Raw genomic sequence first — 14,092 nt, 5'->3', positions numbered from 1 at the left:
CCCTTCCCCTCCTAACCTACTCCCTCCCCTGTCCTCATCCCTTCCCCTCCTAACCCACTCCCTCCCCTGTCCCTGTCCCTTCCCCTCCTAACCCACTCCCTCCCCTGTCCTCATCCCTTCCCCTCCTAACCTACTCCCTCCCCTGTCCTCATCCCTTCCCCTCCTAACCTACTCCCTCCCCTGTCCCTGTCCCTTCCCCTCCTAACCTACTCCCTCCCCTGTCCTCATCCCTTCCCCTCCTAACCTACTCCCTCCCCTGTCCTCATCCCTTCCCCTCCTAACCTACTCCCTCCCCTGTCCTCATCCCTTCCCCTCCTAACCCACTCCCTCCCCTGTCCTCATCCCTTCCCCTCCTAACCCACTCCCTCCCCTGTCCTCATCCCTTCCCCTCCTAACCCACTCCCTCCCCTGTCCTCATCCCTTCCCCTCCTAACCCACTCCCTCCCCTGTCCTCATCCCTTCCCCTCCTAACCCACTCCCTCCCCTGTCCTCATCCCTTCCCCTCCTAACCCACTCCCTCCCCTGTCCTCATCCCTTCCCCTCCTAACCCACTCCCTCCCCTGTCCTCATCCCTTCCCCTCCTAACGCACTCCCTCCCCTGTCCTCATCCCTTCACCTCCTAACCCACTCCACTCCCTCCCCTGTCCCTTCCCCTCCTAACCCACTCCCTGCCCTCTTCCCATCCTCCCCTAATTCCTGCCTGTCGGTTGGCCATTCCCCCACGTCTGTTCATTGTTCTCTGTCTCTCTTGGTCTCCCGTTGCTGAACACAGCGAGAGAAGCGTCCTCTGTTTGAATACCAGGTAAGATTACTGAGACAGCAACAGCAGGCCTCCTCAGCCCCCGGGGGACCACCGCTCCTCAAACACCACTATCTACAGGAGGAAGAAGATTATACTTCTGATGATTCTGAGGAGGAGGAGGAGGAGGAGGCTCGGGGCCAAGGGCACACTCTGAGGGTCTCTATCGACATGCCTGAGGAGGAGGACAGGGCAGGGGGGCCCTCAGCCTGCCAGCTGTACCCAGCCATGCTCCAGCTCCAACCGTCCCACGTCTCCTTCTCCCTCATGTCTGGACTGCTGGTCATGTTTTTCACCCTGTGTTGGCTGGTGTTTATCTGACTGGCCGGTCCGGTGGAGAAGGAGAGAGCCCTCTAATGAACTGAACCAGCCGGTGACTGGCCGGTCCGGTAGAGAGTGAGAGAGCCCTCTAATGAACTGAACAGCCCAGTGACTGGCCGGTCCGGTGGAGAGAGAGAGAGAGCCCTCTAATGAACTGAACCAGCCGTTAACTTGCCGGTCCGGTGGAGAGTGAGAGAGCCCCTTACTGAAGTACCCCTGTTGAAGGACAGAGACAGACACACACAGACAGACACACACAGACAGACACACACAGACAGACACACACAGACAGACACACACAGACAGACAGACACACACAGACACACAGACAGACAGACAGACAGACAGACAGACAGACAGACAGACAGACAGACAGACAGGACAGACAGACAGGACAGACAGACAGGGACAGACAGACGACAGACAGGCCGACAGCACGGACAGAACAGACAGACAGACAGACAGACAGACAGGACAGACAGACAGACAGACGACAGACAGACAGAAGACAGACAGACAGACAGACAGACAGACAGACAGACAGACAGACAGGACAGACAGACAGACAGACAGACAGACAGACAGACAGACAGACAGACAGACAGACAGACAGACAGACAGACAGACAGACAGACAGACAGACAGACAGACAGACAGACAGACAGACAGACAGACAGACAGACAGACAGACAGACAGGACCGACAGGACAAACAGGACCGACTGGACAGACAGGACAGGATAGAGACAGGACAGGATAGAGACAGGATAGAGACAGGACAGGATAGAGACAGGACAGGATAAGGACAGGATAGGACAGGACAGGATAGAGACAGGATAGGACAGGACAGGATAGAGACAGGATAGGACAGGACAGGATAGAGACAGGATAGGACAGGACAGGATAGAGACAGGACAGGACAGGATAGAGACAGGACAAACAGGACCGACTGGACAGACAGGACAGACAGGGTAGACGGAACACTCAGGTTGTATTTAAGAGAAGAACCCATGAGTTATTATTATTATCACCATAGGTCTCTCATGGAACTGAAATGCCCTTTAAACCCACGTTGCTGTTGTTGCACTCCTAAAAACATGGCTTGCGTTCCAAATAGCACCCTATTCTTTATATAGTGCTCTACTTTTTAAAAGCATTGGGCTAAATATGGACTAGGGTGCCATTTGAGACACAGAGATGGTGTACTTGGCTCACTTGTTAAACTGACTGACATCACTACCGGTAACCAAAAATGATGGTGGCCTGCCATTTCCTCCTCTGCTTGCTTTAAATGAACAATCACTGCCCACTGCCTGCTCCGAGAGAGAGAGAGCGAGACCGAGAGACCGAGAGAGAGAGAGAGAGAGGATTTTGTTTTACTTATCAGACTGATTTTAAACTAAAATAATATGTATCAACCCACTTGCTGATTATTCCTCTAACTAGTGAGTTTGGATTGAAGATACTGTATGTGTCAACGCTTGACTAGTTTAGAGACTTTTGGAATGTCTTCCTATATGAAATGCCACCACTCATGGATGGAGTCTAAAGCCATTGAAATGCTATTTGAGATGTGTACTCTCTCTAATGTTGCCATTAGAAATACCCTGGGAAAGTATTGTTTACCAATGGACTGGTGGTGGAAGTGTATTCAATAACTATGTGCATGTGAGTACACGTGTATTAGTGTGTGTTTTTGTGTGTGTGTGTAGATAAGTGTGTATATGACTATTATAACACACAATGTTATTATTATAGGAACTTGGTTCGCTAGAAAGATAGACGTTTGTATTATGTTCACTGTGAAACTTCCCGTAGGAAAGCAATTATCTCTATATTGATCTAGTATGTGTTGTTTTATATAATTCACTATTACATTTGTTCTTAATATTGTAATGTTAGTCTGTCGATGAGGATTTACTTAAACCATAATTAAAGGTGAAAGTCATTTGGCGACTGTAAAATAAATCTATTCAGGCATGCTTACTTTAGTTATCTATCTGTACTGTATCTGTCATTTAGATGTGTTTACAAATGGCACACAGTGCCAGTCAAATGTTTGGACACACCTACTCATTCAAGGGTTTTTCTTTATTTTTATTATTTTGTACATTGTAGAATAACAGTGAAGACATCAAAACTATGAAATAATGCTTTTCCTTCACTCTGCGGTCCAACTCATCCCAAACCATCTCAATTGGGTTGTGGTTGGGTGATTGTGGAGGTCAGATCATCTGATGCAGCACTCCATCATTCTCCTTCTTGGTCAAATAGCTCTTACACAGCCTGGAGGTATGTTTTTGGGTCATTGTCCTGTTGAAAAACAAATGATAGTCTCACTAAGCGCAAACCAGATGGGATGGCATATCGCTGCAGAATGCTGTGGTAGCCATGCTGGTTAAGTGTACCTTGAATTCTAAATAAATCACCGACATTGTCACCAGCAAAGCACCCCCACACCATCATACCTCCTCCTCCATGCTTCACGGTGGGAACCACACATGCAGAGATCATCCGTTCACTTACTCTGCGTCTCACAAAGACACAGCCGTTAGAACCAAAAATCTCAAATTTGGACTCATCCAACCAAAGGACAGATTTCCACCGGTCTAATGTCCATTGCTCGTGTTTCTTGGCCCAAACAAGTCTCTTCAGCAATTCGACCATGAAGACCTGATTCACGCAGTCTCCTCTGAACAGTTGATGTTGAGATGTGTCTGTTACTTGAACTTTGTGAAGCATTTATTTGGGCTGCAATTTCTGAGGCTGGTAACTCTAATGAACTTATCCTTTGCAGCAGAGGTAACTCTGGGTCTTCCTTTCCTGTGGCGGTCCTCATGAGAGCCAGTTTCATCATAGCACTTGATGGTTTTTACAACTGCACTTAAATAAACGTTCAAAGTTCTTGATATTTTCCGTATTGACTGGCATTCATGTCTTAAAGTAATGATGGACTGTCGTTTCTCTTTGCTTATTTGAGCTGTTCTTGCCGTAATACGGTCTTGGTCTTTTACTAAATAGGGTATTGTGGTGACATTTGGGACTCATCCAATGTGATAAATCACTGTAAAGTAACCAGACTATCCCCGTCGGGGGTCCAGCTGTGTGCTTTTCATAATAAGAGCGCCTCTCAGGGGTCCAGCTGTGTGCTTTTCATAATAAGAGCGCCTCTCAGGGGTCGAGCTGTGTGCTTTTCATAATAAGAGCGCCTCTCAGGGGTCCAGCTGTGTGCTTTTCATAATAAGAGCGCCTCTCAGGGGTCCAGCTGTGTGCTTTTCATAATAAGAGCGCCTCTCAGGGGTCCAGCTGCGTGCTTTTCATAATAAGAGCGCATCTCAGGGGTCGAGCTGTGTGCTTTTCATAGTAAGAGCGCCCCGGCCTCTGGGACGACGGAGAGGAGGACCAAGCCCGCCACAGGCCCCTGGCAACCAGCCACGCCAAATATCCACACACCAGCCTTCAGATATGCTACATTACATTCCAGGTGATTTAATTGTACAGTGAAACAGACAAATGAAATTGTGTTAAAATATGAATAGACTTAATAGCACGTCTCTCTGGTGTTGGCTAAATCAAATCAAATTTTATTTATATAGCCCTTCGTATATCAGCTGAAATCTCAAAGTGCTGTACAGAAACCCAGCCTAAAACCCCAAACAGCAAGCAATGCATGTGAAAGAGGCACGGTGGCTAGGAAAAACTCCCTAGGAAAAACTCCCTAGAAAGGCTAAAAACCTAGGAAGAAACCTAGAGAGGAACCAGGCTATGAGGGGTGGCCAGTCCTCTTCTGGCTGTGCCGGGTGGATATTATAACAGAACATGGTCAAGATGTTAAAATGTTCATAAATGACCAGCATGGTCAAATAATAATAATCATTGTAGTTGTCGAGGGTGCAACAAGCACGTCCGGTGAACAGGTCAGGGTTCCGTAGCCGCAGGCAGAACAGTTGAAACTGGAGCAGCAGCATGGCCAGGTGGACTGGGGACAGCAAGGAGTCATCATGCCAGGTAGTCCCGAGGCATGGTCCTAGGGCTCAGGTCCTCAGAGAGAAAGAAAGAAAGAGAGAAAGAGAGAATTAGAGAGAGCATATTTAAATTCACACAGGACACCGGATAAGACAAGAGAATACTCCAGATGAAACAGACTGACCCTAGCCCCCCGGCACATAAACTACTGCAGCATAAATACTGGCGGCTGAGACAGGAGGGATCAGAAGACACTGTGGCCCCATCCGATGATACCTAAGTGGGGCTTGTTTTGTTCCTCTTAATATGGGTAGACTCAGGATTTGGATGCTGATAAATCAGAACACTTTTATGGCCTCCCTATGGTTAGAGCGTTGGGCCAGTAACCCGAAAGGTTGCTAGATCGAATCCCCGAGCTGACAAGGTAAAAATCTGTTGTTCTGCCCATGAACAAGGCAGTTAACCCACTCTTCCCCGGGCGCCGAAGACGTGGATGTCGATTAAGGCAGCCACCCCTGCACCTCTCTGATTCAGAGGGGTTGGGTTAAATGCGGAAGACACATTTCAGTTGAAGGCATTCAGTTGTACAACTGAATAGGTATCACCCCTTTCCCTTTCCCAAGAAAATTGTAAAAATAAAGAAAAACCCTTGAATGGTGTCACGCTTGATATGAATGATCCGGGAGACAGACGCAGGAATGCGTAATAGTTTTTTTTTTATTTACCCAAATTACGGCGTGCCGTGTAAAGTCACGGGGACGAAGACCAAACAAACACGTAACAAAAACACAGGGTTGAAACCCAAACAAAAGAGCGAGGAGTACCTCGAATAAATAACACACTCGCACAATGATTACAGTACGAGACCCGTAATCATCTGCGCATTCCACAAGGGCACGAAAGCCAAAACACACAGCACAGGTCCTCACACGCTCCAACGGACATTGTAACAATAATGGACAGCCCAACGGAAACCAAAGGGCACACTTATACGAGTACTAATCAGTGGGAATAAGGGGACAGGTGTGCGTAATGAAAGTTCCTGAGGGATCCGTGACAAATGAGTCGGTGTGTCCAAACTTTTTGACTGGTACTGTATATTACTACTGTTGTTCTGTTTCATTCTGTGGTGTCCCATGTATGCTAAGAAGTCAAGGAAGTATTCATTTCGAATGTATGATGGGAGTCTGTCTGTTTTTAGAGTGTATTCTCATCTTCTCTCTAATTCGGGATATCCACTCTTTCCACAGTTTTTTTAATTACATTTCGGGGGGGTTTGGGGGGTTGTATGTTTTGCTGCTAATTAGGGAACACCCCTAAACCCTCCTATTCTGATTTTGGCCCTCTAGTTCACTCTCTTGGTCTCTAACTCCAGGAAGGAAACTAGGCCTAGAAATTAGGTCTCCCTAATTATTAGTTTTGTCATGTGGCGTGCTTGACTTTGAAAAGGACTACACAGTGAGAAGATTGCCCTGCTTTGAACAGATGTCCAGTCCAGCATGCACACTGCTATAGCTGTCATATCACATATCTGCTCCTTTCATGGGCTCAAAATTATATCCGACTTGACTATGTGGACTTTTTCTTGCGGGCGTGCTCTTGCTCTCATTCTCTCTCTACCACCCTCTCTCACTCTTTCTTTCTCTGTCTCTTTCTGCCTCTTTATCTATATCTCTCTCTCTCTCTCTCTGTTTCTCTTTTTCCTCTTCCTCTCCTTCCCCTCTCTGTCTCTCCCTCCCTCCCTACCTCCCTGGCAAAGAGTTTGAGATGAAAGATTAAAAAGCTAAATTAAAGTAATTTTTGATGCCTCTGATTTTGCATAATCTGCATATCTGAAGGCTGGTGTGTGGATATTTGGCGTGGCTGGTTGCCAGGGGCCTGTGGCGGGCTTGGTCCTCCTCTCCGTCGTCCCAGAGGCCGGGGCACTCTTACTATGAAAAGCACACAGCTGGACCCCTGAGAGGCGCTCTTATTATGAAAAGCACACAGCTGGACCCCTGAGAGGCGCTCTTATTATGAAAAGCACACAGCTGGACCCCTGAGAGGCACTCTTATTATTTAAAAGCACACAGCTGGACCCCCAACGGGGATAGTCTGGTTACTTTACAGTGATTTATCACATTGGATGAGTCCTAAATGTCACCACAATACCTGTGCACTACTTTTGACCAGAGCCCTATGGTGCCATTTGGGATGCAATGTTGTCGCTGTGCTGCAGCCCTTCCTCAGGGGAGCTCTCTCTCTCTTTTTCATAACAACGCAATTACAGTTGTCTCTATCTTGACAAGCTTTCTCCCTGAACTTAATTGTTTGTTTTTGTTTAGAAAAAAAAACATTTTTGATCTTATTTTATTTATAGATTTAGAATAATGAGTTTTCTCGCTGGGAAATGAAATATCAGTTGGAATAAGTTTATATCAAGTGATTGCAACAATTTCTCCTGTCTCCAACCCCTAAGCTGCAAAACGTGCTTCTACTTTTAGTTTAAGTAGATTGTCTGAGACCCCCTTGTCTGGCTAGAGCCACACCTACAGCATCAGGAATGGATAGACAGGGGATAGTCACATAGTGTGAATAGGGGATAGTCACACAGTGTGAATAGGGGATAGTCACAGTGTGAATACGGGATAGTCACATAGTGTGAATAGGGGATAGTCACAGTGTGAACAGGGGATAGTCACATAGTGTGAACAGGGGATAGTCACAGTGTGAATAGGGGATAGTCACATAGTGTGAACAGGGGATAGTCACATAGTGTGAACAGGGGATAGTCACATAGTGTGAACAGGGGATAGTCACATAGTGTGAACAGGGGATAGTCACATAGTGTGAATAGGGGATAGTCACATAGTGTGAATAGGGGATAGTCACATAGTGTGAACAGGGGATAGTCACATAGTGTGAATAGGGGATAGTCACATAGTGTGAATAGGGGATAGTCACATAGTGTGAATAGGGGATAGTCACATAGTGTGAACAGGGGATAGTCACAGTGTGAACAGGGGATAGTCACATAGTGTGGATAGGTGATAGTCACATAGTGTGGATAGGGGATAGTCACATAGTGTGAATAGGGGATAGTCACAGTGTGAATAGGGGATAGTCACATAGTGTGAATAGGGGATAGTCACAGTGTGAACAGGGGATAGTCACAGTGTGAACAGGGGATAGTCACATAGTGTGAATAGGGGATAGTCATAGTGTGAATAGGGGATAGTCACAGTGTGAATAGGGGATAGTCACAGTGTGAATAGGGGATAGTCACATAGTGTGAATAGGGGATAGTCACAGTGTGAATAGGGGATAGTCATATAGTGTGAATAGGGGATAGTCACATAGTGTGTGAATAGGGGATAGTCACAGTGTGAACAGGGGATAGTCACATAGTGTGAATAGGGGATAGTCACAGTGTGAATTGGGGGTAGTCACATAATGTGTGAATAGGGGATAGTCACATAGTGTGAATAGGGGATAGTCAGTGTGAATAGGGGATAGTCACATAGTGTGAATAGGGGATAGTCATATAGTGTGAATAGGGGATAGTCATATAGTGTGAATAGGGGATAGTCACATAGTGTGTGAATAGGGGATAGTCACATAGTGTGTGAATAGGGGATAGTCACAGTGTGAACAGGGGATAGTCATAGTGTGAATAGGGGATAGTCACATAGTGTGTGAATAGGGGATAGTCACATAGTGTGAATAGGGGATAGTCTCAGTGTGAATAGGGGATAGTCATATAGTGTGAATAGGGGATAGTCATATAGTGTGAATAGGGGATAGTCACATAGTGTGTGAATAGGGGATAGTCACAGTGTGAACAGGGGATAGTCACATAGTGTGAATAGGGGATAGTCACAGTGTGAATTGGGGGTAGTCACAGTGTGTGAATAGGGGATAGTCACATAGTGTGAATAGGGGATAGTCACAGTGTGAATAGGGGATAGTCACAGTGTGAATAGGGGATAGTCACAGTGTGAACAGGGGATAGTCACATAGTGTGAATAGGGGATAGTCACAGTGTGAATTGGGGGTAGTCACATAGTGTGTGAATAGGGGATAGTCACATAGTGTGAATAGGGGATAGTCACAGTGTGAATAGGGGATAGTCACAGTGTGAATAGGGGATAGTCACAGTGTGAATAGGGGATAGTCACAGTGTGAATAGGGGATAGTCACATAGTGTGAATAGGGGATAGTCACATAGTGTGTGAATAGGGGATAGTCACATAGTGTGTGAATAGGGGATAGTCACAGTGTGAACAGGGGATAGTCACATAGTGTGAATAGGGGATAGTCACAGTGTGAATTGGGGGTAGTCACATAGTGTGAATAGGTGATAGTCACATAGTGTGGATAGGGGATAGTCACAGTGTGAATAGGGGATAGTCACATAGTGTGAATAGGGGATAGTCACAGTGTGAATAGGGGATAGTCACAGTGTGAATTGGGGGTAGTCACATAGTGTGTGAATTGGGGGTAGTCACATAGTGTGTGAATAGGGGATAGTCACATAGTGTGAATAGGGGATAGTCACAGTGTGAATAGGGGATAGTCACATAGTGTGAATAGGGGATAGTCACATAGTGTGAATAGGGGATAGTCACATAGTGTGAATAGGGGATAGTCACATAGTGTGAACAGGGGATAGTCACATAGTGTGAACAGGGGATAGTCACACAGTGTGAACAGGGGATAGTCACATAGTGTGAATAGGGGATAGTCACATAGTGTGAATAGGGGATAGTCACATAGTATGAATAGGGGATAGTCACATAGTGTGAACAGGGGATAGTCACATAGTGTGAATAGGGGATAGTCACATAGTGTGAATAGGGGATAGTCACATAGTGTGAATAGGGGATAGTCACATAGTGTGAATAGGGGATAGTCACAGTGTGAACAGGGGATAGTCACATAGTGTGAACAGGGGATAGTCACATAGTGTGAATAGGGGATAGTCACATAGTGTGGATAGGGGATAGTCACATAGTGTGGATAGGGGATAGTCACATAGTGTGGATAGGGGATAGTCACATAGTGTGGATAGGGGATAGTCACATAGTGTGAATAGGGGATAGTCACATAGTGTGAATAGGGGATAGTCACAGTGTGAATAGGGGATAGTCACATAGTGTGAATAGGGGATAGTCACATAGTGTGAATAGGGGATAATCACATAGTGTGAATAGGGGATAGTCACATAGTGTGAATAGGGGATAGTCACATAGTGTCAATAGGGGATAGTCACATAGTGTGAATAGGGGATAGTCACATAGTGTGAATAGGGGATAGTCACATAGTGTGAATAGGGGATAGTCACATAGTGTGAATAGGGGATAGTCACATAGTGTGAATAGGGGATAGTCATGTAGTGTGAATAGGGGATAGTCACATAGTGTGTGAATAGGGGATAGTCACATAGTGTGTGAATAGGGGATAGTCACAGTGTGAATAGGGGATAGTCAAAAGTGTGAATTTTATATATGCTATGATCTATCTAGTATTTTCAGGCGGTACTTCACACTATGAGGGTTCTATATCTATGGGTCATAGTGGATCTATTTTAGCCATAGATGGGTTGGGAGAGAATACAGTGTAGAGGAAAAACATATTAATTCACTGTATGTATGCTGCATATAGTAGTTATGTCATAGTATAGTGGGTTCTGATAGATTCAAAAAGCAGTTAGATACAGTGGCTTTCAGAATGTATTCATACTCCTTCACTTATTCCATATTTTGTTGTTACAGCCTGAATTCAAAATGGATGATTTTTTTTCTTTTTCTCACCCATCTACACACAATACCCAATAATCACAAAGGGAAAACATATTTTTTTCGATTTTTTTTTTTGCAAACATATTGAAAATGAAATGCCAGCGATTACAGCTGTGAGTCATTCTGGGTAAGTTTCTAACAGCTTTGCACACCTGGATTGTACAATATTTGCACATTAATTATTTTAAAATTTCTTCAAGCTCTGTCAGGTTGGTTGTTGATCATTGCTAGACAGCTATTTTCAAGTTTTGCCATAGATTTTCAAACCGTTTAAGTCAAAACTGTAACTAGGCCGCTCAGGAACATTCAATGTCGTCTTGGTAAGCAACTCCAGTGTATATTTGGCCTTGTGTTGTAGGTTATTGTCCTGCTGAAAGGTGAATTAATCTCCTAGATGGAAAGCAGACAGAACCAAATTTTCCTCTAGGATTTTTCCTGTGCTTATAGCTGTATTGTGTTTCTTTTTATCCCCCCCAAAAACTCCCTAGTCCTTGCCGATGACAAGCATTACCATAACATGATGCAGAGCCACCATGCTTGAAAATATGAAGAGTGGTACTCAGTAATGTGTTGTATTGGATTTGCCCCAAACATAACGCTTTGTATTCAGGACATACAGTTAATTTGCCACATTTTTTTCAGTTTTACTTTAGTGCCTTGTTGCAAACACTGCTTCCTTTTTTTTCACTCTGTCATTTAGGTTAGTATTAGGTAGTAACTACAATGTTGTTGATCCTTCCTCAGTTTTATCCTTTCACAGCCATTAAACTCTGTAACTGTTTTAAAGTCTCCATTGGCCTCATGGTGAAATACCTGAGCGGTTTCCTTCCTCTCCGGCAACTGAGTTAGGAAGGACACCTGTATCTTTGTAGTGACTGGGTGTATTGATGCACCATCCAAAGTGTAATTAATAACTTCCCCATGCTCAAAGGGATATTCAATGTCTGTTTTTGGAGTTTATTTACCAATCTACCAATATGTGCCCTTCTTTGCGAGGCATTGGAAAACCTCCATGCTCTTTGTGGTTGAATCTGTGTTTGAAATTCACTGCTTGACTGAGTGACCTTACAGATAATTTTATGTGTGGGGTACAGAGATGAGGTATTATACACTATTATTTCACACAGAATGAGTCTATGCAACTTATTATGTGACTTGTTAAGCACATTTTTACTCCTGAACTTATTTAGGCCATAACAAAGGGGTTGAATACTTATTCACTCAAGACATTTCAGCTTTTCATTTTTTATTAATTTGTAAAAAGTTCTGAAAACATAATTCCACTTTGACCTTATGGGGTATTGTGTGTAGGCCAGTGAGACATCTCAATCCGTTTTTAAATTCAAGCTGAAAAAGTGAAAGGTTGTGAACACTTTCTGAAGGCAGATAATATATACGACAAACTCAATATTCACCGTGTGTATTTTCCCTCTTTCCTCACAGTCTAACGTGGTGAAAACACAGACTATCACCATCTCAGACGTGTCTAACTCCCTACGAGGAGACGTCTATAACAAGGAGGTCCCCATCGTGCACACTGAGACCAAGACCATTACCTACGAGTCAGCGCAGGTGAGAGGCATCGTTAGAAATGTAGTTCTTAAATAAAACCCTTTACTAACCCAATGACTTTGTGTTAACAGTGAACTGGGTCGAATTCATAAGGGTACCCAACGGGAATTTTTTTTTTTTTTAAAGTCTCGCAATGGAAAATGAAAACAAGCAATTTCATATTGGACAAGTCCTATTTCAGTGTGTTTTCTTCCTTTTGGTGCCTAATGAACACGAGCCTGTTTTTTTTTTCTTAATCCCAGCCAGTAGATAACGTAATCCTAAACGAACCCCTTTTCTCCCCCTTGTGTTAACATAGTGTCTCCTTCAGCCCGTAGACAGCATGGCAGAGAGGGACTCTGGAGTGCTGCTGAGTGCCCAGACCATCACCTCAGAGACAGTCAGTACAACCACCACCACTCAGATCACCAAGGTATGTCCTGGGCTTCCTGGTCTACGATCAGTTTGGCTAGATGATTTAGATTTGAGTAATTTAGCACAGCGATTCCGAACGTATTTTGCTTCGTGAACCACCAATTGAGGTGTCTTTTGAGTCGTGACCAATGTTCCTCTCTAAGCTGCACGCGTGCACAGGACTGCCGCGCAGAAGAAATATCAGCCCACGCAGAGAAGCATTGAACTTCACTTAACTTTCTAGTTTTCCCCTTTAGTTAACACTCTCAACGTTTCCCTTTACTGTGGGAATTGTGTTTGAATCAATGCATTATTAGCCACTTTCAATGCAACATACCGAAACAAAACGAACTATGCAAGAGATTTTGTTGTAGGCAGAACGCATCGGAGTAGGATTCTATTGCATTGACAGGCACGACTCAGGCCCATACTATACACAGACCGGTGCACCACAACCAATCAGAGCTAAGGTAACCCTATATACAAATAGACCATTGCCTTATATGGATCTGTGCCATTCACTTTGAACTGGACTGTGTTTACAGCATGTGCGGTCGTGAGTAGCGTGAGCTTCATGTAACCACCTGAACACATTTGTTCATATTCTTTGCTAGTCAGTGAGTTATTAGCCCAGTTATAGTATGTTGTCAGGCCAAAGCTGATCTCTCTCTATACAGTATCTATCTAACAGTATGTTGTCAGGTCAACGCTGCTCTCTCTCTATACAGTATCTCTCTAACAGTATGTTGTCAGGTCAAAGCTGCTCTCTCTCTATACAGTATCTCTCTAACAGTATGTTGTCAGGTCAAAGCCGCTCTCTCTCTATACAGTATCTATCTAGCAGTATGTTGTCAGGTCAAAGCCGCTCTCTCTCTATACAGTATCTCTCTAACAGTATGTTGTCAGGTCAAAGCTGCTCTCTCTCTATACAGTATCTCTAGCAGTATGTTGTCAGGTCAAAGCTGCTCTGTCTCTATACAGTATATCTATATTAGTATGTTGTCAGGTCAAAGCTGCTCTCTCTATACAGTTTCTCTCTAACAGTATGTTGTCAGGTCAAAGCTGCTCTCACTCTATACAGTATCTCTCTAGCAGTTTATTGTCAGGTCAAAGCTGCTCTCACTCTATACAGTATCTCTCTAGCAGTATGTTGTCAGGTCAAAGCTGCTCTCTCTAACAGTATGTTGTCAGGTCAAAGCAGCTCTCTCTCTATGCAGTATCTCTAACAGTATGTTGTCAGGCCAAAGCTGCTCTCTCTCTAT

General features: G+C 44.6%; 1 protein-coding gene across 5 annotated transcripts in view; it reads left to right on the top strand.

Moving 5' to 3' along the window:
• epb41a (erythrocyte membrane protein band 4.1a) overlaps positions 1-14,092 on the top strand; it is a 128,943-nt gene that overhangs the window by 92,034 nt on the left and 22,817 nt on the right. For 2 of the 5 annotated variants that reach the window (XM_029732792.1, XM_029732789.1), the window contains 2 exons: positions 12,309-12,437; positions 12,748-12,849. In XM_029732792.1, coding sequence (XP_029588652.1) covers positions 12,309-12,437; positions 12,748-12,849 — 231 coding nt within the window. Of the gene's footprint in view, positions 1-772; positions 1,415-12,308; positions 12,438-12,735; positions 12,850-14,092 lie in introns of those variants that run through there. The other 3 variants (XM_029732786.1, XM_029732788.1, XM_029732790.1) reach the window with 2 other exon arrangements.

This window comes from Salmo trutta, chromosome 34 (genome assembly GCF_901001165.1).
Source record: "Salmo trutta chromosome 34, fSalTru1.1, whole genome shotgun sequence".
In the NCBI taxonomy this organism is placed as follows: domain Eukaryota; kingdom Metazoa; phylum Chordata; class Actinopteri; order Salmoniformes; family Salmonidae; genus Salmo; species Salmo trutta.
This window is presented reverse-complemented; position numbering and strand designations above follow the sequence as displayed.